Consider the following 26,136-nt stretch of genomic DNA (forward strand, 5'->3'; position numbering starts at 1 on the left):
TGCAGTCCTATAAAAGTGCAAGGCAACACATTTTATTTCAAAGGCCTAAATGGCATTAAGGTACAGCATATAAATACTGGTGAATCCAGAGATAGCTGTTACAGGATAACACAGACCATTCTTTCTTTAACACACGTTACATTCATGTTGACTTGAAGAGATATTTTACTTAGCACAGATGTGCTACAAACATAAAAGCCTAGCTGAGAAAATCTCAACTCCACGTACAAGTACTCAGCTAAAGAAAAGCCATGAGGAGTTTTACAAAATATGAAAATTTGTCTTAGATATAGTGCTATCACCTTGGGTTATTCCTACCACGGAGTATACCGGTACGCACACCTGAAGGCGAACATATTTCAGTTGATATACTTTGAGTTACATACAGTAGTAGTTAGTGTTGTAGAGACATGTGATTCAGTACTTAGATTACTGAACATTGTAATTTACATCCCTGCACATGATGTTTGTTTTTAATCTTCAAAATAAATAAATAAATAAATCATACAAATGTTGTAAAGCCAGATTGATCCAAGACATTTGTGCTGTAGTTACACCCCATAACAAAAGTTTATGATAGATCAGACAAAAATAACCTAAAATGGTGAATACTTCAATGATTGTAAATTCCATAAGCTTAGTGCCATAACATAACCCCAGTCGGTTGGAATCACTTTTCTTTTGTAGAGCATTTTGAAAAAGGTGTATCAAAAAAGTACCATCAGGGCTTGTGGGGATGAACAACTGTATATAAACACTAGATTTCTGATGCTATGTATTGGCCAATGAGAGGCTTTGAAGCCACAAATCGGCCATATTGGCACTCCTCAGAAGAAGCAGTCCTTCATTGGTATTCAGTATTTAAATTTAAATGTTTCAAGGACAAAAGTACATGTATTTAAGTATTTATTTTGTTGTTGTAGTGGGGACAGTAACAATGTCTTTCTGTATTTTGTTTAGCGCACATAATATAATTTAAAAGTATGCATTAAGTTGTCTATAATAGAATAAGCATGGCAAGAATGAATGCAGACATTAATAAATGCATTTATATAGCTTCCAAAATATTTTTTACAATGGTGGGGGAGTAATAAAATGGAGGCGCAGTGGCTTCAAAGCAGCACTCCCTGCCTGTCATCTAGTGTTTATAAATCAGTGAAGGAAACAAAATCAAAGAAAGCACTTATCTTGCAACAAATTATGCACAGATTCAATTGTTCCTCCTCACATTTCCACCCAAGCCACCATTTAAAAACATATCCAAACCTATATTTTCAGTCAGTAAAGTTTTTAAGCAACAGCACTCGGGGCAAAGCTGAAACTTGGCGATGCGATTATAAGTATTGGTTTGATAAAGTCCTCTCATTATATCCTCTTCCTGTAGCAGAGTATGTTTTCTTCTCTTCTAGTATTTCACCTTCCCAGGGACTTGCCCATTCACTCCACTGTAGTCCACCATGTACATGGGCCATTGCTAAAAGTAGACGGAGACAAAGCAAAAGGAGGATAAATTAGAGAGAGCATGAGGGAGATCAGTTATGCCGTTGCAGAAGCAAATGATGGCCCATCAATTACACAACCATATTAGTGCCTTTTACACATTTCTTTAATACCTACAAGTATAATATGAATGTATAAATAAAGTCAACTGTATCAAAGTATCAAATCAGAGCATTTCCGTTATGTATTTTTGATAATGAAAGGGAAAGGGGGACACCTAGTCAGTTGTACAAATGAATGCATTCAACTGAAATGTGTCCGCATTTAACACAATCCCTCTGAATCAGAGAGGTTTGGAGGGCTGCCCTAATCGACATCCACGTCTTCGGCGCCCGGGGAACAGTCGGTTAACTGCTCAGGGGCAGAACGACAGATTTTTACCTTTATCAGCTCGGAGATTCGATCCAGCAACCTTTCGGTTACTGGCCCAACGCTCCTACCCGCCAGGCTACAATAACCACTAAATACTGTACAACAAACTATTATATAATAGCTTTATTAGTACCACGTACCATCACTGGAATCTGATTGGTTGATACCCCTGACTCGGAGGGTAAGGACACTCGGCTGCTCTCCAGGACTCTTTTGCGCTTGCGTCGATTGGTAGAAACCTCTTTCCCTTCTTAAACCACAAAAACAACACAACCATTTTGAACATACTTCGAAAGCACGTGTCCTTATGGACTGCATTACTTAAAACAAAGAAGAAATTGGCTACTGTATAACAATCCTTACCTGTGTTACATGTTTGGGTGCATATTTCCGCAAAAGGCCTGTAGAATAGAAAATGTATTAAATATGAATTTCAGTTCTGTAGATAGACAGAGAAGGGAGCCTGGCTTTTGCCCAAGAGTGAGTCTTTCTACAAAAATTTCAACTCGTACAGTTCTTTCATGTCCTTCTTTCACATTTCAGGCTTTTAATACAAAATCTAGGATATTTCTACAAACTCCAGACTCATACAATTATTACACTGACAAATACACTCACTGAAGCTGGCTCTTGATGTTGATGGTGATATCATCTCGGGCTTGAAGGATCTTTTCCAGGCGGACTATGTCGTAAGTGTTGGGATTTCGGAAGGGAATATCATCCGGAAGGCCAATAACTTCAACAGAGTCGGGACTGGCACGGATCAGCTTGTATGGCACTATGACGGAGCGGTCCAGGCCCAGAGCGTCACCTGAACATAAAGCTATTCAGTCAGTTTGGGGCAGATTTTAACTCCCAATAAGTTAGAATTTTAACTAAGTGTGCATTGCATTGCATTGCATTGCATTGATGTCAATGGGAGACTAAGTGAATATTTAACTTGTGTAAATTGGGATTTACCCCTTTGGGAATAAATCACTAGAAGTTAATACTTTAACTCAATTTTTTTAGTAAGGTTTATATAGATAAAGCAAACTGTACAAATGGAGGATATACACTGACCATATTTCTGGTTGAAGAGTTCTTTCACTTGCTCGCGGAGGATCACTTTCTCCCCCATGCGGTTGACCTCCTCGTCATCTGTTGGTTCAGGAGGAGAGGAGTCAAACAGAATTGGTGGGGACAGTTTATCAGATGTTACAGTGCCTTCAGAAATGATTTTACACTCCTTGACTTTTTCCACATTTTGTTGTGTTAGTCTAGTTTACAATGGATTAAATTTAGACCTAAACATAATACCCCATAATGTCAAAGTGGAATGATGTTTTCAATTGTTTTACTAATTAATTAAAAATGAATAGCTGACAGTGGTGTAAAATACTTAAGTAAAAATACTTTAAAGTACTACTTAAGTAGTTTGTTTGGGTATCTGTGATTTACTTTTTATACTTTTGACAACTTTTACTCCATCATTCCTAAAGAAAATGAAGTACTTTTTACTCCATACATTTTCCCTTACATCCAAAAGTAGTTGTTTAATTTAGAATGCTTATCAGGACAAGAAAATGGTCCAATTCACACACTTATCAAGAGAACATCCATGGTCAACCCTACAGCCTCTCATCTGGCGGACTCACTAAACACAAAGGATTGATGTCTGAGTGTTGGACTGTGCCCCTGGCTATCCGTAAATTAAAATAACAAGAAAATCATGCCGTCTGGTTTGCTTAATATAAGGAATGTGAAATTATTTATACTTGTACTTTTACTTTTGATTCTAAAGTATATTTGAGCAATTCCAATTACTTTTGATACTTAGGTATATTTAAAACCAAATACTTTTAGACTTTTACTCAGCTAGTATTTTACTGTGTGATTTTCACTTTTACTCAATTCATTTTCTATTAAGGTACCTTTACTTTTACTCAAGTATAACAATTCGGTACTTTTTCCACCACTGATAGCTGAAATGTCTTGAGTCAATAAGTATTCAACCCCCTTGTTATGGCAAGCCTAAATAAGTTCAGGAGTAAACATTTGCCTAACAAGTCACATAATAAGTTGCATGGACTCACTCTGTGTGCAAAAAATAGTGTTTAACATGATTCTTGAATGACTACCTCATCTCTGTACCCCACACATACAATTATCTGTAAGGTCCCTGAGTCGAGCAGTGAATTTCAAACACAGATTCAACCACAAAGCCCAGGGAGGTTTTCCAATGCCGTGCTAAGAAGGGCAGCTATTGCTAGATGGGTAAAAATTTAAAAAGCAGAAATTGAATATCCCTTTGAGCATGGTGATACACTTTGGATGGTGTATCAATACACCCAGTCAGTACAGAAATACAGGCGTCCTTCCCAACTCTGTTGCCGGAGAGGAAGGAAACCGCTCAGGGATTTCACCATGAGGCCAACGGGGACTTTAAAACAGTTACAAAGTTTAATGGCTATGATATGATAAAACTGAGGATGGATCAACAACGTTGTAGTTACTCCACAATACTAACCTAATTGACAGAGTAAAAAGAAGAAAGCCTGTACAAAATACAAATATTCCAAAACATGCATCCTGTTTGCAACAATGCACTAAAGTAATACTGCAAATAATGTGGCAAAGCAATTCACTTTTTGTCCTGAATCCAAAGTGTTACGTTCGTGGCAAATCCAGTACAACACATTACTGAGAACCACTCTCCATATTTTCAAGCATAGTTGTGGCTGCATCATGTTATGGGTATGCTTGTAATCGTAAAGGACTAGGGAGTTTTTTCAGGGGAAAAAAGAAACGGAACAGAGCTAAGCACAGGCAAAATCCTAGGGGAAAACCAGGTTGTCTACTTTCCACCAGACACTGGGAGATTAATTCACCTTTCAGCAGGACAATAACCTAAAACACAAGGCCAAATCTACACTGGAGTGGCTTACGAAGAAGACAGTGAATGTTCCTGAGTGGCCAACTTACAGTTTTGACTTACAGTACCAGTCAAAAGTTTGGACACACCTACTCATTCAAGGGTGTTTCTTTATTTTTACTATTTTCTACATTGTAGAATAATAGTGAAGACATCAAAACCATGAAATAACACATATGGAATCATGTAGTAACCAAATAAGTGTTAAACAAATTAAAATATATTTTATATTTGAGATTCTTCAAAGTAGCCACCCCTTGCCTTGATGACAGCTTTGCACACTCTTGGCATTCTCTCAACCAGCTTCATGAGGTAGTCACCTGGAATGCATTTCAATTAACAGGTGTGCCTTAAACGTTAATTTGTGGAATTTCTTTCCTTCTTAATGCGTTTGATCTAATCAGTTGTGTTGTGACAAGGTAGGGGTGGTATACATATGATAGCTCTATTTGGTAAAAGACCAAGTCCAGCTCAAATAAACAAAGAGAAACGACAGTCCATAATTACTTGAAGACATGAAGGTCAGTCAATGCAAAACATTTCAAGAACTTTGAAAGTTTCTTCAAGCGCTGTTGCAAAAACCATCAAACGGTATGATGAAACTGTCTGTCATGAGGACCGCCACAGGAAAGGAAGACCCAGAGTTTCCACTGCTGCAGAGGATAAGTTTATTTGAGTTAACTGCACCTCAGATTGCAGCCCAAATAAATGCTTCACAGAGTTCAAGTAACAGACACATCTTAACATCAACTGTTCAGAGGAGACTGCGTGAATCAGATCTTAATGGTAGAATTGCTGCAAAGAAACCACTACTAGAGGACACCAATAATAAGAAGAGACTTGCTTGGGCCAAGAAACACGAGCAATGGACATTAGACCGGTGGAAATCTGTCTTTTGGTCTGATGAGTCCAAATTTGAGATTTTTGCTTCCAACCGCCGAGTCTTTGTGAGACACATAGTAGGTGAACGGATGATCTCCGCATATGTGGTTCCCACCATGAAGCATAGAGGAGGTGTGATGGTGTGGGGATACGTTGCTGGTGACACTAACTGTGATTTATTTAGAATTCAAGGCACACTTAACCAGCATGCCTACCACAGCACTCTGCAGCGATACAGCATCCCATCTGGTTTGCGCTTAGTGGGACTATCATTTGTTTTTCAACAGGACAATGACCCTAAACACACCTCCAGGCTGTGTAAGGGCTATTAAGAAAGTGATGGAGTGCTGCATGAGATGACCCGACCTCCACAATCACCCAACCTCAACCCAATTGAGATGGTTTGGGATGAGTTGGACCGCAGAGTGAAGGAAAAGCAGCAAACAAGTGCTCAGCATATGTGGGAACTTCTTCAAGACTGTTTGAAAAGCATTCCTCATGAAGCTGGTTGAGAGAATGCCAAGAGTGTGCAAAGCTGTTATCAATGCAAAGGGTGGCTACTTTGAAGAATCTCAAATATAAAATATTTTTTAGGTTACTACATGATTCCATATGTGTTATTTCATATAGTTTTGATGTCTTCACTACTATTCTACAATGTAGAAAATAGTAAAAGAAAAACCCTTGAATGAGTAGGTGTGTCCAAACTTTTGACTGATACTGTAAATCTACTTGAAAATCTATGGCAAGACCTGAAAATGGTTGTCTAGCAATGATCCACAACCAATTTGACAGAGCTTGAAGAATTTTTAAAATAATAACATCGGCAAATGTTGCACAATCCAGTTGTGGAAAGGTCTTAGAGACTTATTCAAAAAGACTCAGTTGTAATCGCTGCCTAAGGTGATTCTACAAAGTATTGACTTAAGGGTGTGAATACTTATGCAACTAGCGCCTAACAGTGCAGCAAATGTCAAACAACTACACAAATAATAAACAATCAAAAACTAGAAACAAGAAATCAAGAATGTCAGAACTAATCAAATTAACAACCCAAATAACACTGTATCTGTAATCCAAATGCAATATATGCGTATATACATGTATGTGGTGATAAGTGCACTGTATACTTTATTTTGCTTGCTCTGGGCATCTGCATGCTCCTATTTAATGGATGAAATCATGACAGTTTCAAACCAAGTATTCTTACAGCTGTTACAGGCTTTGGTTTTTCCATTTATGTTTTGGGGTTGGACTTTAGCACGTACAGCTCGTTAGCACGTAGGGCACATCGATTGGTGTCACATCATTGGTCAGTATGTGTTACACCTGTGCAGGTTGCCATCTGGTTAGTGGGAAGGTGTTTCACCTGTGCTGGCCCAGGTGCTATTTAAGAGTGGCTGCCCCAGAGCTCTAGTTGTCTTGATCGATGCGGAGGGTTAACACCTTTAGTTGGCACTTCGGTTTTTGATTTCTAGACAAACAATCCTTTATCTGATTTTGTTTTGTGCCATCTTTTTGATTTGCTTCCTGTGTTTAAGTTTGGAGTGGATTATATTTTGTTTGCCTCTTCTTGGGCAAATTTAGTGGGTGCTCATGGTGGCTGTCTTTTAAGTTCTAGTTGTTGTTGCTAGTCAACTTTTAGTGGACATCCCCATGAGTGTCTTTCAGAACCCCTCCTAAAACCCCACCTGTTCAGTTTTGGTTGTTGGTCAGATCCTTCTGTTTGAGTGACATTTTTGGTTTTCTTGCTGGGGAACGTAACAAAACGTAACACAGCATCAAAATAAACAGGCAACACAATTAGAATGCTCACCACTTATTGAGGCGTAGGCCTTCTTCAATAAAGTGATCCGACGAGGTGCTAAGAGGGAGACAAATTTAATGTCACTTTTATATTATTACTACACTAGTAATATAAAACAAACAGTTGGGCCTGACACAGGATATTTCCTATCAAATCATGCTCTTTAATTGGAAATTCATAAATATGAATTGAATATGCCATAAATATAGTGTTACCTGGTTTAGGGATGAGTCCTTGGAAAGGTCTGCAAGAGACAAAGATGGAATCTTAACATCAGTAAACCAACTACCAGGGAGAAAAGAAAAGTAGCAGTATTTTGTCCACTGAGGGTCGGTAGTTGAGTAGCCCTGCCGTATGCCTTATTTTCACAATCCCATGAAAAGGTGAAGGAGAACTACCCACCTGGTGATGGTGAAGCAGATCTTGTCAGCCACCGCCAAGATCCTCTCCAGGTTTTGCGAGCCAAAGGTACATGGTTTCCTGAAAGGGATGCCAGGGGGCAGGCCCTCGATGATCACCGAGCCCGGGTTGCTCTTGATCCTCTTGTAAGGCACCTGGACCGGGTATTTTATGCCAAGTGCCTCCCCATACTTCCTGTTGAACAGGTCCTGTACCTGCTCTCTCAGGGTGTTGGCAAGGTCGATCCTGGACAGCTTAGCCTCTAAGCTATCTGTTAACAGAACCACATGACTATATCAGATGAATGGATAAGTTTAATTTATTTCATAATATACACATTTTCAGCTTTTGGTATTTTATTAGGATCCCCATTAGCTGTTGCAATAGCAGCAGCTACTCTTCCTGGGGTCCACACAACATGAAACATGACATAATATAGAACATTAATAGACAAGAACAGTGCAAGGACAGAACTACATCAATTAAAACATTTATTTAAAAAGGCATACATAGCCTACATATCAATACATACACACAAACTCTCTAGGTCAAATAGGGGAGAGGCGTTGAGCCGTGAGGTGTTGCTTTATCAGTTTTTTTTTAAAGCAGGTTTGCTGTTCATTTGAGTAACACATTAATGTTTCTTATAAAAAGAAGAAGTGATGCAGTCAGTCTCTCCTCAACTCTTAGGCAAGAGAGACTGGCATGCATAGTATTAATATCACCCATCTGATTACAATGAACAGCAAGATGTGCTGCTCTGTTCTGGGCCAGCTGCAGCTTAACTAGGTCTTTCCTTGCTGCACTCGACCATAAGACTGGACAATAATCAAGATAAGACAAAACTAGAGCCTGCAGAACTTGCTTTTCATATGTTATTTATATACACTGCTCAAAAAAATAAAGGGAACACTTAAACAACACAATGTAACTCCAAGTCAATCACACTTCTGTGAAATCAAACTGTCCACTTAGGAAGCAACACTGATTGACAATAAATTTCACATGCTGTTGTGCAAATGGAATAGACAAAAGGTGGAAATTATAGGCAATTAGCAAGACACCCCCAATAAAAGGAGTGGTTCTGCAGGTGGTGACCACAGACCACTTCTCAGTTCCTATGCTTCCTGGCTGATGTTTTGGTCACTTTTGAATGCTGGCGGTGCTTTCACTCTAGTGCTAGCATGAGACGGAGTCTACAACCCACACAAGTGGCTCAGGTAGTGCAGCTCATCCAGGATGGCACATCAATGCGAGCTGTGGCAAGAAGGTTTGCTGTGTCTGTCAGCATAGTGTCCAGAGCATGGAGGCGCTACCAGGAGACAGGCCAGTACATCAGGAGACGTGGAGGAGGCCGTAGGAGGGCAACAACCCAGCAGCAGGACCGCTACCTCCGCCTTTGTGCAAGGAGGAGCACTGCCAGAGCCTTGCAAAATGATCTCCAGCAGGCCACAAATGTGCATGTGTCTGCTCAAACGGTCAGAAACAGACTCCATGAGGGTGGTATGAGGGCCCGACGTCCACAGGTGGGGGTTGTGCTTACAGCCCAACACCGTGCAGGACGTTTGGCATTTGCCAGAGAACACCAAGATTGGCAAATTCGTCACTGGCGCCCTGTGCTCTTCACAGATGAAAGCAGGTTCACACTGAGCACATGTGACAGACGTGACAGAGTCTGGAGACGCCGTGGAGAACGTTCTGCTGCCTGCAACATCCTTTGGCATGACCGGTTTGGCGGTGGGTCAGTCATGGTGTGGGGTGGCATTTCTTTGTGGGGCCGCACAGCCCTCCATGTGCTCGCCAGAGGTAGTCTGACTGCCATTAGGTACCGAGATGAGATCCTCAGACCCCTTGTGAGACCATATGCTGACACATGCACATTTGTGGCCTGCTGGAGGTCATTTTGCAGGGCTCTGGCAGTGCTCCTCCTTGCACAAAGGCGGAGGTAGCGGTCCTGCTGCTGGGTTGTTGCCCTCCTACGGCCTCCTCCACGTCTCCTGATGTACTGGCCTGTCTCCTGGTAGCGCCTCCATGCTCTGGACACTACGCTGACAGACACAGCAAACCTTCTTGCCACAGCTCGCATTGATGTGCCATCCTGGATGAGCTGCACTACCTGAGCCACTTGTGTGGGTTGTAGACTCCGTCTCATGCTAGCACTAGAGTGAAAGCACCGCCAGCATTCAAAAGTGACCAAAACATCAGCCAGGAAGCATAGGAACTGAGAAGTGGTCTGTGGTCACCACCTGCAGAACCACTCCTTTATTGGGGGTGTCTTGCTAATTGCCTATAATTTCCACCTTTTGTCTATTCCATTTGCACAACAGCATGTGAAATTTATTGTCAATCAGTGTTGCTTCCTAAGTGGACAGTTTGATTTCACAGAAGTGTGATTGACTTGGAGTTACATTGTGTTGTTTAAGTGTTCCCTTTATTTTTTTGAGCAGTGTATATTTTTTCTATATGTTTTGGCCATGACAGTTTACAATCTAAGGTAACGCCAAGTAATTTAGTCTCCTCAACTTGTTCAACAGTCACACCATTCATTGCCAGATTCAGCTGAGGTCTAGAACTTAGAGAATGATTTGTATCAAATACAATGCTCTAAGTTTTAGAGTTCAGGACCAGTTTATTACTGGTCACCCATTCCAAAACAGACTGCAACTCTTTGTTAAGGGTTTCAGTGACTTCATTAGCTGTGGTTGCTGATGCGTATATGTTTAATCATCAGCATACATGGACACACGTGCTGTGTTTAATGCCAGTGGCAGGTCATTGGTAGAAATAGAAAATAATAGAGGGCCTGGAGAGCTGCCTTGCGGTACACCACACTTTACATGTTTGACATTATAGAAGCTTCCATTAAATAAAATCCTTTGAATTCTATTAGATAGATAGCTCTGAATCCACGATATGGCAGAGGTTGAAAAGCCATAACACATACATTTTTTCAACAACAGGTTATGGTCAATAATATTAAAGGCTGCACTGAAATCTAACAGTACAGCTCCCACAATCTTCTTATCAATTTATTTCAACCAATCATCAGTCATTGGTCAGTGCAGTACATGTTGGGTGCCCTTCTCTATAAGCATGCATTAATTTGTTTACAGAGAAATATCATTGTATTTGGTCAAACACAATTATTTCTAACAGTTTGCTAAGAGCTGGCAGCAAGCTTATAGGTCTGCTGTTAGAACCAGTAAAGGCCACTCTTGGGTAGTGGAATTACTTTGGCTTCCCTCCAGGCCTGAGGACAAATACTTTCCTCTTGGCTCAGATTAAAAATAAGACATAGGAGTGGCTATAGAGTCAGCTACCATCCTCAGTAGCTTTCCATCTAAGTTGTCAATGCCAGGAGGTTTGTCATTATTGATCGTTAACAATAATTTCCCCACCTCTCCACACTAACTTTACAAAAATCAAACTTGCAATGATTTTCTTTCATTATTAGTTTTTTATGCATGAACACAATGGCTCACTGTTCATTGTTGGCATTTCCTGCCTAAGTTTGCCCACTTTGCCAATGGCAACATCAAATGGTTTTGTGATTTTTTAAAAAGCCATCTGATTCGATAAAAGATGGAGTTGAATTTGTCTTTCTGCCCATAATTTTATTTCAAGTACTCAAGTTTTTTTCCATCATTGTTTATATCATTGATCTTGGCTTCATAATACAGTTTCTTCTTCTTTTTGTTGAGTTTAGACATATAATTTCTCAATTTGCAGTAAGTAAGTCAGTCAGATGTGCTGCCAGACTTTTTAGCCACTCCTACAGTTTTTCAATTCCTCATCAATCCACGAAGCCTTAACAGTTCTAACAGTCAGTTTCTTAACAGGTGCATGTTTATCAATAATTGGAAGAAGCAATTTTATAAATTCATCAAGTGCAGCATCTGGATGCTCCTTATTAATCACATCAGACCAACAAATATTCTTTACATCATCCACATAACAGTGACTGCAAAATCTTTTACACTATTTTAGGCCCAGCTTTTGTAACTTTGGCTTTCCTGGATAAAGCCACAATATTGTGATCACTCTATCCAATGGGTACAGATACAGCTTTAGCAGTGGTATAAAGTACTAAAGTAAAACTACTTGAACGTTCTACTTAAGTAGTTTTTTCAGGTATCTGTACTTTACTATTTATATTTTTGACAACTTTTACTTTTACTTCACTACATTCCTAAAGAAAATGAAGTACTTTTTACTCTATACATTTTCCCTGACACCCAAAAGTACTTGTTACATTTTGAATGCTTAATAGGACAGAAAATGGTCTAATTCGCACACTTATCAAGAGAACATCCCTGGTCATCCCTACTTCTGAAAACCAGTCAATATTCAGGTCCCCAAGAAAGTAGACCTCCCAGTTTACATCACATACGCTATTAAGCATTTGACACATATTATTTAGATACTGACTGTTAGCACTTGGTGGCCTACAGCAACACCCCAAAAGAAAAGGCTTTAGATGTGCCAAGGAAACCTGCAACCACAACACTTCAATAACACCTGACATAAGATATGTTCTAAACATTACAGGCATATGGCTCTGAATATATACAGCAACACATCCCCCATAAACATTTCTGTATCTTCTATAGATAGCTTGAAGCTGAATTGCAGCATATAAATAGCACTTCTCTTCTCTTTAAGTGAACAAGCAAAGGGAAAAACAAATCCTAACCAGGACTCCATAAGTACTCGACTATGTATTGCTCAAAGTATAGGAGGGCAAAGTAATCTACTGATATTGGCTCAAGTATTTGGTCTCCCTATTACCTGAGAACCCTGGTCTCTTCGAATCGGCTCCTGCATCTTCTGTCAAAGCATCTTTGGGGTCAAGGTCTGTGGAAAAAATATCAGCAGAGTTGTCTAAACTTGCAGTGAATACATCCAGTTCACCAGACCTATCTAAAAGCCACATTGAAAAATATGGATCCTAACCACTGGTTCAACCGTGGAATTCCCAGTTAATTCTAATTAATTACGGCGTTAATAATATTTAATTACTGAGTAAATTGTAATTCTATGCGCTCAACATTTGTAGGCTAAGGGTTGCTTGAAGATTTGCTCACTGGGGTAATGGACCATCATACCCCAGTAAGAAAGAGTACAGTTGGGGCTAGTCCATCTCCATGGATTGATGATGAACTGGGTGAGGCATTTTCTCAAAGAAATATGGCAAAAGTCTTAGCAGCCAAATCTAAACTAGAAATTGATTAACAGAATTATAGAACACTATGTAATTAGGCAGCTAAATTAAATCGTAAGAAAAACACTTTATTTTACAAAAATGGTTATATTGATTGTAAAAATGATTTAAAAAAGGGATAGAATACAGTTAAGGGCTTACTTGGTACATCTATCTCATCATACCCATCTAGTGTGGAGATTGATTGGAGAACAATAACAAAACCAGCTGATATTGCCAATCATTTTGCAGATTTTTCTTTAGAAATGTATTTACTGAGCGATAATGTAAACACCCATTCTTCCAAACAAGCTATTGTCCAATAGATTGATGATCATGTTTTGAGCAAAAGAAATGCAATTTTAATCTACAAATGCTGTAAGTAAAGGAGTTGTTAAACCTATTGAAGCCATTACCCAATGGTAAATACATGTTTTACTTCGCTATGCTGCTCCCCAGATTGCAGCTCCACTGAAATACAGTGGCAAGAAAAAGTATGTGAACCCTTTGTAATTACCTGGATATATGCTTAAATTGGTTATCAAATTTGATCTGATCTTCATCTCAGTCACAACAATAAACAAAAATAGTGTGCTTAAACTAATAACACACAAATTATTGTATTTTTCTTGTTGATATTGAATACACCATTTAAACATTCACAGTGTAGGTTGGAAAAAGTATGTGAACCCCTAGGCTAATGACTTTCTCCAAAAGCTAATTGGAGTCAGTCAGCTAACCTGGAGTCCAATCAATGAGACGAGATTGGAGATGTTGGATAGAGCTGCCTTGCCCTATAAAAAACACTCACACAATTTGAGTTTGCTATTCACAAGAACCATTACCTGATGTGAACCATGCCTTGAACAAAAGAGATCTCAGAAGACCTAAGATTAAGAATTGTTGACTTGCATAAATCTGGAAAGGGTTACAAAAGTATCTCTAAAAGCCTTGATGTTCATAAGTCCGCGGTAAGACAAATTGTCTATAAATGGAGTGGCCGTCCTGCAAAGATGACTGCAAGAGCACAGCACAGAACGCTCAAGGATGTTAAGAAGAATTCTAGAGTGTCAGCTAAAGACTTTGAGAAATCTCTGGAACATGCTAACATCTCTGTTGACAAGTCTACGATATGTAAAACACTAAACAAGAATGGTGTTCATGGGATGACACCACAGATGAAGCCACTGCTGTCCAAAAAAACATTGCTGCACATCTGAAGTTTGCAAAAGTGCACCTGGATGTTCCACAGCGCTACTGGGAAAATATTCTGTGGACAGATGAAACTACAGTTGAGTTGTTTGCAAGGAACACACAACACTATGTGTGGAGAAAAAAGGTACAGCACACCAACATCAATATCTCATCCCAACTGTAAAGTATGGTGGAGGGAGCATCATGGTTTGGGGCTGCTTTGATGCCTCAAGGCCTGGACAGCTTGCTATCGTTGACGGAAAAATGAATTCCCATGTTTATGAAGACATTTTGTAGGAGAATGTAAGGCTATCTGTCCGCCAATTTAAGCTCAACAGAAATTGGGTGATGCAACAGGACAACGATGCAAAACACAGAAATAAATCAACAACAGAATGGCTTCAACAGAATACATTTTTCCTACTGGAGTGGCCCAGTCAGAGTCCTGTCCTCAAACCATTCACACCAGACATCCCAAGAATATTGCTGAACTGAAACAGTTTTGTAAAAAGGAATGGTCCAAAATTCTTCCTGAACGTTGTGCAGGTCTGGTCCGCAACTACAGAAAACGTTGGTTGAGGTTATTGCTGCCAAAGTAGGGTCAACCAGTTATTAAATCCAAGTGTTCACATACTTTTCCCACCCTGCACTGTGAATGTTTACACAGTGTGTTCAATAAAGACATGAAAACGTATCATTGTTTGTGTGTTATTAGTTTAAGCAGACTGTGTTTGTCTATTGTTGTGACATAGATGAAGTTCAGATCAAATTTCATGACCAATTTATGCAGAAATCCAGGTATTTCCAAAGCGTTCACATACTTTTCTTACCATGCTACATATTTAATTGGTCACTGGAAAAGGGGACATTTCCAAATGTATAGAAGCATGCTAAACTGTGTCCAATCCCGAAAAGACAGCAAAGAACCCATTACTCCTGCCAATAGTCAACCAATCAGTCTACTCCCTTCCCTCAGTAAGATATTGGAGGGTATTTTGAGTAGACAAATATGGGAGTATATGGAAAAGAATGATCTGATCACAGCCAATCAGCATGCTTATCGCAAAAACCATTCCACTACCATTGCATTGGTTGACATGACTGACCAGTGGCTCAATGCTATGGATAATGGCAGGTTTGTCGATTTACTATTTTTAGATTTTTGTGCAGCATTTGATTTAGTGGCTCATGAAATAATTTAGACAAAATTATTGCATTATGGGTTGAAGGAGGCAGCATTGAATTGGGTACAGTCATATCTAACTGACAGGAAACAGTCTACCTATATCAATGGGTCGTTTTCTTCCACTCATGCTTTAAACTGTGGAATAACGCAGGGCAGCTGCCTTGGGCCCCTTCTTTACTTCCTTATGCCTTATCTGAAACTCAAGCTACTATATTTGATGCTACAATTTATACAGCAAGACAATTGGTTCAACAGGTACAGCAAGCTTTACAAGTAGATCTGGGAAATATCAGGGACTGGGTTTGCCAGAACAAACTTGTTTTGAAAACCAAGGTTATGTTGGTCTGTTCCACCAGGAAAAGGCCAACACAGCATGGGATAGAATTAAGTATGGGGGGAGTAAAAATTGAGGAAGTGTCAGAAACCAAACTACTAGGGGTGCAGCTAGACAACTGTTTACCATCGTCGTCTTACATAACTCATCTATGTAAAAAAAAATATGCATGCGTGCATGATCAGAAGGATAACTAAATATTTACCGGGAAAGATTCTTAAGCAAACAACCCAAGCATTAATTGGGAGTCAGGTGAACTACTGTTCTGTGGTCTGAGGAAATGCAACAGCAAGTCAAATTAGGAGGCTGCAGATCGCACAGAACAAAGCAGCAATGATTGTTTTAAGTTGGAGATATGGTTCTTCTGTTGTAGTCATGCACAATGCTCTTGGATGGTCATCTATCAACAAGATCATTGAAAAAAACATGCTTATTTTATTTCACAATGTACATCATTTAAAACAGCCAAACTCCATTCACAACAGTATTCCGTTGGTAAGAGACAGACATTCAGTAAATACTAAGAATAGATTGTCCACCATCTATGTGTTATACAGACAGAAGAGAGAAATAGGCTAAATAACATTGCGATTCAGAGCAATAAAGAAATTGTATAATTTTTTATCTGAGCAAACCAGAAACCTTTCGATATATAAATTCAAACAATAATTTAGAACCATTTAAATATAATAAATTGAAAGGTTGTGCAGGACTATGGTAGATGAAGGAATCAATCTATAATTTCAGACTGTTAGAGTATTAATCGGGTCAATATGTCAGTGTATTATGTTTGTTTGTAACAGTGTGTTACATGTGAAAATGTATTCGTATTATAAATTGTGTTTTAACGTTTAAGGACTCTTGGAAGATTAGTCCAAATTAGGACTAAAATATATCCTTATCAAATCAAATCAAATAGGAGGGCTTGGCTCATTACACTCAGTCAATTCAGGAATGAACTGACATTTAACTAATTTAGTTTGTAAACTTACTATTTTTAAAGGTAAATAATGTGATATACTTATTAAATCAGCTGGCATTTAGAATGAAGATGTACTCACCTGAATCACAGGCCGGGAAAGGAGGCGTCTCTAGCTTGACTTGATCCGTTAAAAGTTCTGGCCTGGATAGGAAACCACAACAAAACATGGTTAGAACATCATAAAGAGTAACCTGTTGTCCTTTATTCCTGCACCAACATATACAACGTTTCACCTATATCCTCTTCATACAACAACAATTCACAGACTAGGGCCATGTTCCAGGCTGACTACACTTTAGATGCCTTCCATATCTCACAACGCCTGGACAGGTGTTGAACATATCAGTTAACCACATCATATTATATAGCAGTCTGATGCCGACTGCGTAGTTGATGACGCAACCTTTGGTTGATGTAATACAATGTCAGCAATGTAGTCAGCCTGGAATGTAGTCAGCCTGGAATGTGACCAAGACCATGTGCGCGTCACAATGATTCCTCCTGAAGTGTACACTCGTTCACTACTCCCCACAAATTTAAAAGCATTGGATTGGTGTAGGCATTGGCTTAAGGGTTTCCATATACCAGTCCATTCCCTTCAAATCAATGAAGGGACGTGGACAAGTGCAAGCTTCCGGAGAAAGGAGAGATTATTGGGATGCACTCCTTGATTGACTTGCGGAGGTTCTTTCCCCTATGTGACAATGTATGATCTCTGACCTTTTGATGACAAACTGAATCTGACTGCCAACGGCCAGGATCTTGCGCAGCTTGGCCGCTCCGAAACAGTTGGGTCTGCGGAAAGCCACACCCTCCGGTAGCCCTGTGACACACAGCTCCTCTGGGTACATCTGAAACTTGGAGTAGGGCACCTTCGCAGGTTCAAGTAGTCCAAGCGCCTCGGCTACAGAACGAAAGGGTGGGATGGAAAATGGAGAGAGGAATACAGGTGAATTATTCAATGCAAAAGACTATGCTGCTCAGTACTTAACTATTCCCTGGATAGTCAAATAGATTTTTAGGAGAAACATTGCTTTCTCTGTGACACCTTAAAAAGGCTAGAAAATAACGTGGATGTGTAGAAACGGTTGATTAAGTCTGTGTAATTTATGATTTAGTGCTCGAGTCAGTTTCTCTTGCTTGGCCAGTCTGAACATTGAGCGTGCAAGTAAGTGCATTGGATAACTTACCGTACTTAGTGCTGAATATGCTTTCCACTTGCCTCCGAAGCTGGAGGATCATTTCACCTATGTCCTCAGCGATATTTCCTGTCAGGAAAAATGAAAATGAAGAGAAATGTTTAAGTGGGTTTTATTCAGAGCTGAAAGAAAGAACACGATTAGTGAATGTGTCTGAAACAGTCTGAATCAACAATGGGTCCTGAAAGTGAAAACAGTTTAACTAAGCTAATGAGGCATTTACACTGAACAAAAATATAAACACATGACTGAGAATATCTGTTGGTCAGATACCTTTTTTTTTTTTTTAAGTAGGAGCGTGGATCAAAAAACCAGTCAGTATTTGGTGTGACCACCATTATCCTCATGCAGCGTGACACATTTCCTTCACATAGAGTTGTTCAGGCTGTTGATTGTGGCCTGTGGAACACGCTATCATACACGTCGGTACAAAGCATCCCAAACATGCTCAATGGATGACATGTCTAGGGCCTCCCGGGTGGCGCAGTGGTCTAGGGCACTGCATCGCAGTGCTAGCTGCGCCACCAGAGTCTCTGGGTTCGCGCCCAGGCTCTGTCGCAGCCGGCCGCGACCGGGAGGTCCGTGGGGCGACGCACAATTGGCATAGCGTCGTCCGGGTTAGGGAGGGTTTGGCCGGTAGGGATATCCTTGTCTCATCGCGCTCCAGCGACTCCTGTGGCGGGCCGGGCGCAGTGCGCGCTAACCAAGGGGGCCAGGTACACGGTGTTTCCTCCGACACATTGGTGCGGCTGGCTTCCGGTTTGGAGGCGCGCTGTGTTAAGAAGCAGTGCGGCTTGGTTGGGTTGTGCTTCGGAGGACGCATGGCTTTCGACCTTCGTCTCTCCCGAGCCTGTACGGGAGTTGTAGCGATGAGACAAGATAGTAATTACTAGCGATTGGATACCACGAAAATTGGGGAGAAAATGGGATTTAAAAAATAAAATAAAATAAAATAAAAAAATGGATGACATGTCTGGTGAGTATGCAGGCCATGGAAGAACTGGGACATTTTCTGCTTTCAGGAATTGTGTACAGATACTGGCGACATGGGGCCGTGCATTATCATGATGAAACATGAGGTGATGGCAGTGGAACAATAGGCCTCAGGATCTCGTCACGGTATATCTGTGCATTCAAATTGCCATTGACAAAATGCAATTGTGTTCGTTGTCCGTAGCTTATGTCTGCCCATACCATAACCCAACTGCCACCATGGGGCACTCTGTTCACAATGTTGACATCAGCAAACAACTCGCCCACACAACACCATACACGGTCTGCCATCTGCCCGGTATCTTTGAAACCAGGATTCAGTGTGAAGAGCATACTTTACCAGTGTGCCAGTGCCATCGAATGTGAGCATTTGCCCAATTAAGTTGGTTAAGACCCTGGTGAGTACGACAAGCACGCATATGAGCTTCCCTGAGACGGTTTCTGACAGTTTGTGCAGAAATTCTTCCGTATTGCAAACCCAGTTTGATCAGCTGTCCGAGTGGCTGGACTCAGATGATCCTGCAGGTGAAGAAGCCGGATGTGGAGATCCTGATTTGGCGTGGTTACACTTGGTCTGCGGTTGTGAGGCCGGTTGGATGTACTGCCAAATTCTCTAAAACAAGGTTGGAGGTGGCTTATGGTAGAGAAATTAACATTAAATTCTCTGGCAAAAGCTCTGGTGGACATTCCTGCAGTCAGCATGCCAATTGCACGCTCCTTCAAAACTTGAGATATCTGTGGCATTGTGTTGCTGTTTTGGATTATGCTGTTTAATCAGCTTCTTGTAATGCCACACCTGTCAGGTAGATGAATTATCTTTACAAAGGACAAATGCTCACTAACAGGGATGTAAACAAATTTGTGCACAACATTTTAGAGAAATAAGCTTTTGGTGTGCATGGAACATTTCTGGGATCTTTTATTTCAGCTAGAGGTCGACCGATTATGATTTTTCAACGCCGATACCAATACCGATTATTGGAGGACCAAAAAAGCCGATACCGATTAATCGGCAGATTTTTATATATATATATTTGTAATAATGACAATTACAACAATACTGAATGAACACTTATTTTACCTTAATATAATACATCAATAAAATCAATTTAGTCTCAAATAAATAATGAAACATGTTCAATTTGGTTTAAATAATGCAAAAACAAAGTGTTGGAGAAGAAAGTAAAAGTGCAATATGTGCCATGTAAAAAAGCTAACGTTTAAGTTCCTTGCTCAGAACATATGAAAGCTGGTGGTTCCTTTTAACATGAGTCTTCAATATTCCCAGGTAAGAGGTTTTAGGTTGTAGTTATTATAGGAATTATAGGATTATTTCTCTCTATACCATTTGAATTTCATATACCTTTGACTATTGGATGTTCTTATAGGCACTTTAGTATTGCCAGTGTAACAGTATAGCTTCCGTCCCTCTCCTCGCCCCTATCTGGGCTCGAACCAGGGACACATCGACAACAGCCACACTCGAAGCATCGTTACCCATCGCTCCACAAAAGCAGAGCAGAGCAAGGGGAACAACTACCACAAGGTCTCCGAGAGAGTGACGTCACCGATCGAAACGCTATTAGCACGCAGCCCGCTAACTAGCTAGCCATTTCACATCGGTTACACCAGCCTAATCTCGGGAGTTGATAGGCTTGAAGTCATAAACAGCTCAATGCTTGAAGCACAGCAAAGAGCTGCTGGTAAATGCACAAAAGTGGTGTTTGAATGAATGGTTACGAGCCTGCTGCTGCCTACCACTGCTCAGTCAGACTGCTCTATCAAATAATAGACTTAATTATAACATAATAACACACAGAAATACGAGCCTTAGGTCATTAATATGGTCAAATCCGGAAACTATCATTTCGAAAACAAAACGATTATTCTTTCAGTGAAATACGGAATCGTTCCGTATTTTATCTAACGGGTGGCATCCCTAAGTCTAAATATTGCTGTTACATTGCACAACCTTCAATGTTATGTCATAATTATGTATGTTTCTGGCAAATTAATTATGGTCTTTGTTAGGAAGAAATGGTCTTCACACAGTTCGCAACGAGCCAGGCGGCCCAAACTACTGCATATACCCTGACACTGCTTGCACGGAACGCAAGGGAAGTGACACAATTTCCCTAGTTAAAAGGAATTCATGTTAGCAGACAATATTAACTAAATATACAGGTTTAAAAATATATACTTGTGTATTGATTTTAAAGAAAGGCATTGATGTTTATAGTTAGGTACATTGGTGCAATGACAGTGCTTTTTTCGCGAATGCGCTTGTTAAATCATCACCCGTTTGGCGAAGTAGGCTGTGATTCGATGAGAAATTAACAGGCACCGCATCGATTATATGAAACGCAGGACAAGCTAGATAAACTAGTAATAACATAATCACTAGTTAACTACACATGGTTGATGATAAGATTCATTGTTTTTTATAAGATAAGTTGAATGCTAGCTAGCAACTTACCTTGGCTTCTTGCTGCACTCGCGTAACAGGTAGTCAACCTGCCATGCAGTCTCCTCGTGGAGTGTAATGTAATCGGCCACAATCGGTGTCCAAAAAATTACCGATTGTTATGAAAACTTGAAATCGGCCCTAATTAAATCGGCCATTCCGATTAATCGGTCAACCTCTAATTTCAGCTCATGAAACATGGGACCAACACTTTACATGTTGTGTTTATATCTTTGTTCAGTATATAAATTATATTAATCAAGAATTTATGTAACAATCACATCACACCTTTTAAAAATCAATAATTTGAAATGGAGGTTAGGCTGTGTCTATTGTAAGCCTACAGTGAATCCAACAGATAGGTCTTAGGGAGAGGTTGTCAATCCTACTGTACCTTCAGATGATCTTCTGAGGCCTTGCAAAGCTGGTTTAGGTGACAGTGCTTCAGTTTAAAGGAAGAGGGCAAAGAGGTGAGTAGGGTTGACAAGTTTCAAAGGTTTCACATAACTAATTTCGGTTCAGGCGAGCCAAGAAATACTGTTTTGAATGAGACAAAGCCCAAACTACAGTAGAACCTCAAAGAATTACGGACTGACCGATCAACCAAACCGGCAAAATCAAACCGGGAGGACATGTATTAAATGCAAAAACAGCACACTTCTTTAGGCTACAGACAAATGTCAATGTTGCTTATGTGCTAAAATATATCTACAGTATCTGGCTAAATATTAGAAAACACATGTAAATACGCAATCAATATTTTCTCAATGGCTTTAAGTGAATTTCAAAGTTCCGAACATTTCAGTTTTTCTGAATGACCACTGTTTCCAAGCTGTTCATGTCTCTGAGGTCATATGGTAGCTTATTTGAGTAAAAAAAAAAAAGAGTAATACCAACAGCCAAAGTATGACTTCACATGTGCCATGGTGATAGGATGTTATCTGTATCTCTGTCTACATGACAATTGTTCACATTCATTGTGTCTCTCCATTGATAATAGCTGAAAGATAACTTACATACCTTTCAAAATACTGCAGGAAAAATAGCATGATATTTAAATAAACACTGAAATCTAGTGTCTATTTTCTGCACTTACCCGCCCACGACTTCTTCCTTCATGATCAATGATGAAAAAGAAAACTTTAACAAAACATGAAAGCAACCAAAATAAAACAAACAAAATATCTAAGAATCTAGACTAGAGGTTAATGTGGACACTTGAGTACCATTCTTTTTCTTTCCTCTTCTCTACAAATCTTCAAATATTGAATAACTGGGTTTTAAATCTAGCCTGGTCCCAGATCTGTTTGTTTTTGACAATGAGTGACAAGGAGTTGACATGATAGCACAAACAGACTGGCACTCAGGCTAGTATATCTCTACAGCTATAGCACAACTTAGAATTGAGGTTAAGAAAGAGAGTGGTCCTTTGTAGCTTAGTTGGTAGTAGAGCATGGTGCTTGTAACGCCAGGGTAGTGGGTTCGATTCCCGGGACCACCCATATGTAAAATGTATGCATGCACGACTCTAAGTTGCTTCGGATAAAAGGCATATATTATTATTATCGCATGTAGTGTACTCAAGTGTTCTTAGTTACCTCGTGCTACTAAACTACAATAAGGACTTGGGGAAGGGTGACTACGGTAAGGGACAAAATTATCTCAGACTACTAAACTGGGTGTTCAGGTGTCTTAAAGGGACTCTAGACAAATCACAGGACTGGTAGAGATAGGGAGCATGAGAAACAGGCTAATTCTATACAGGGTTGGGCTGCAAGGGCTGGGGTTGAGACGAGAAGTTGTGTATGGTGAATATACTATTCAACCAAACCTGAGACAGAGAGTCCAGATTTAAAACATACTCACAAACTGGACAAAATAAACCCAGGTTTGGTAAATGCTCCAATTTAAAAAATAAATACATTGAGGGTTGCTATTGCAGTGTTCTTACAAATAACCTTTAGACTAGAAAACTGAAACTGCTCTGGATGTCTTGCAAAATGGTGTCATATGTTCCAATCCCAGTAAACAGATTCGATGGTGACCAATCTTTCTTTAAGTATGTTTTGTGGGAAAACAGGCTTGACTGTGAAATCTGTGTTTAATCTGAGGTATTGCTTATGGAGACCAGCTCAAATATGCACAATCCATCAGATTCTAATGACACAAAAATGACACATCCAATGATGAAAGCCAATTAATATATACCATCAAAAATAGGATTAAAAATTATAAATCAAACTGATGGAAAGTGTCCAGAGCAGGCAGCCTATTACTTACTTAGTGTGCTACAGGTTTGGCAGAGACTGTGGGTGGGAGGTGGGGCGTAAGGGGTGGTACAGGGTACTAGTGACTCTGGGTGGAGTACGAAGTGTGAAAGGGGGGCAAGGAGACAGGGAGATGGGAGTATCTGTGAAAAGTGGTTTCATACGTGTACTGGTAACCTAGCTCCCTAACAGAGGGAGAGAGCTTGTTGGCAGTGGTGGACCCAGGGTGGCGCCGGGCCTGGGCAGTCCTGATGCAACCGTGAGGTGGAGGGGACTGGGACGGAAGGCGGGGCTGCAGTTACCTGCGTGGGTCTCTAGGGAGTGGCAAGAAGCAACCTGGGCTGGGGTGGCCACCACCACCACTGCTGCTGCAGCCGGGTCAGCATGAGACTCATTCGGCTCCTCCACTGAAACACTGGCATCTGGGGGAGGAGAAACAACACATTGTTACGGTACTGGGTATCTTAGGGACAGACAGCACGTTGTTAGGCTACTAGGTATCAAGACAGAGTCACGTGAAGGAAGAGAGAAAGTACCAGCCTGGTCCCAGATCTATTTGTGCTCTTGCCAACTCCACTTCTGTCATTGTTTAAGACTGGGCCAAACATGTTTAAGACTGGGTTATGGTAAAATGCTAGAGTACTGGGCACAGGGGCAGGGTAAGAGAAAGCAACTGTAGAGACAAATTCGAGGAGTGGTGAGAATATAGGGTCAGGCAGGCTACAGAGTAGACCTCAGGTAATTAGCAGGTAAGGGGAGAGGGGAACAGCCTCACAATGCAAGGGGAACTATTAGAGGTCATTGTAAAGAGGAAATAACATGTGTCAGGATCACAGCAGGTGCATGCATAAATGCACACACGTCCTAGCCCACAGTCAAATCAAGAGGTGTTGGATTCCTGCTAGCATGTCGCATCTACTGCCTCTCAAAACACGTTTAAATATTTCCAAGATTCACGACTCCCCATATTTGATCTGGTTTAACAGCTAAAGCCATTTCAAATGTAATATAATGACAGAGGTGCACCACTTACCTGGTACAGTCACCTGGATGATTTCCCCATCTGGGGGCTCCGTTTTAATCTTTTTCAAGGGAATACAATCTCCCGAAGGCCCTAAAGAGTAAGAGTAAAAACAGTTAATATGGCAAGGCGGCATCCCATATGGAACCCTATTCGCTACAGTGCACTACTTTTGATCAGGGCCCATTGCGCTCTAGTCAAAGGTAGTGTACTATATAGGGAATAGGGTGTCATTTGGGACATAAGCAGATCTTCCTCCCAGAAAGTGCCATTTGAAATGCATCTATAAAATCCAATGTCACACATTCTGAGAGGAAGATCTGTTCAGTTTCAGACGGTTTAAGTTTTTAATTTGCAATTCCCAAGGGGTTACAGAGTGGATATGGAACGTGGAACGTATTTCTTGATGTTAGACTACCATAAAAAGGAGTGCCAACCTCAGAGTTCACGTCTTGGGTTCGCATTACAGTATTACTATAGTAGGCCATAGCATTGCCTTGTCACTTACCTGCTTCAAAGTCAGCCAATGGACTCACACAAGAGCTTGTCGATCTAAAAAGAAAAACAAATCCTTTGAATGCACAACTTCGAATTATGACATTGAAATGAACTGGCATAGATAAATTGTGGTTATTGTGGTACATCAGGCTATGGCCTTCCATTACAAGTGATGGACACGCAGCATTTACTGAAAGGATCTATCAAAATATCAAAATGGGTTGTTTGTATTGTCTTCTGATCTAATTGTCTTTTATATCTCTGGATGCAGATTGGGTAAGACAGGTGCGGAACAGATTTCTCTGATGATTTCAAATAACATCTTGTGTCACTACACCCTCTACATTACTGACTGAGGCCTAGCCGTTGCATACATACCTGCTGCTGTGAGGATTGGTGACCAGCTCCAGTGCAGCCAACGGGACCCGGAGGTCGGGGAAACCGTCCTCGGAGGTGGAGCCTATGTCATGCTTGCCCTCTTCCTTGGCCACCTTACCAGCAGCTTTGTGACACAACATAACAGAATCAATCAGATCAATCAATCAGATTATCCATGATGCACAGCAAGCTATTACAACTAAACATACACAATATCAAAAGAAAAACAAGGACATGGCATTGCTAAATGGCATACTAATGGCTTCTTTGGATAGATATCAACAATGCAAGATGAAAATACTCATTATAATCTGGGTGGTTCGAGCCCTGAATGCTTATTGGCTGAGAGCCGTGGTATATCAGACCGTATACCACAGGTATGACCAAAAATGACTTTTTACTGTTCTAATTATGTTGGTAACCAGTTTATAATAACGCACCTATGGGGTTTGTGGTATATGGCCAATATACCACGGCTAACGGCTGTATCCAGGCACTCCGCAATGCGTTGTGCGAAAGAACAGCCCTTAGCTGTGGTATATTGGC

The 26,136-nt window shown here is 40.5% G+C and overlaps 1 protein-coding gene across 3 annotated transcripts in view; it reads right to left on the reverse strand.

Annotated features, from left to right (window-relative positions):
• Nucleotides 1–5: 5 nt before the first annotated feature.
• The window catches only part of gtf2ird1 (GTF2I repeat domain containing 1), a 46,172-nt gene continuing 20,041 nt past the window's right edge, over nt 6–26,136 (reverse strand). For 2 of the 3 annotated variants that reach the window (XM_039005216.1, XM_039005214.1), the window contains 17 exons: nt 25,591–25,714; nt 25,223–25,266; nt 24,727–24,807; nt 23,996–24,115; nt 21,821–21,868; nt 17,961–18,038; nt 17,491–17,674; nt 16,850–16,911; nt 12,663–12,728; nt 7,878–8,145; nt 7,691–7,719; nt 7,485–7,532; nt 2,935–3,012; nt 2,491–2,683; nt 2,236–2,273; nt 2,013–2,122; nt 6–1,474 (listed from right to left, as the gene is read on the reverse strand). In XM_039005216.1, coding sequence (XP_038861144.1) covers nt 1,406–1,474; nt 2,013–2,122; nt 2,236–2,273; nt 2,491–2,683; nt 2,935–3,012; nt 7,485–7,532; nt 7,691–7,719; nt 7,878–8,145; nt 12,663–12,728; nt 16,850–16,911; nt 17,491–17,674; nt 17,961–18,038; nt 21,821–21,868; nt 23,996–24,115; nt 24,727–24,807; nt 25,223–25,266; nt 25,591–25,714 — 1,640 coding nt within the window. In that variant the 3' untranslated portion in view covers nt 6–1,405. The remainder of the gene's footprint in view (nt 1,475–2,012; nt 2,123–2,235; nt 2,274–2,490; nt 2,684–2,934; nt 3,013–7,484; nt 7,533–7,690; nt 7,720–7,877; nt 8,146–12,662; nt 12,729–16,849; nt 16,912–17,490; nt 17,675–17,960; nt 18,039–21,820; nt 21,869–23,995; nt 24,116–24,726; nt 24,808–25,222; nt 25,267–25,590; nt 25,715–26,136) is intronic. The other variant, XM_039005215.1, reaches the window with a different exon arrangement.

This window comes from Salvelinus namaycush, chromosome 12, assembly GCF_016432855.1.
Source record: "Salvelinus namaycush isolate Seneca chromosome 12, SaNama_1.0, whole genome shotgun sequence".
Lineage (NCBI taxonomy): Eukaryota > Metazoa > Chordata > Actinopteri > Salmoniformes > Salmonidae > Salvelinus > Salvelinus namaycush.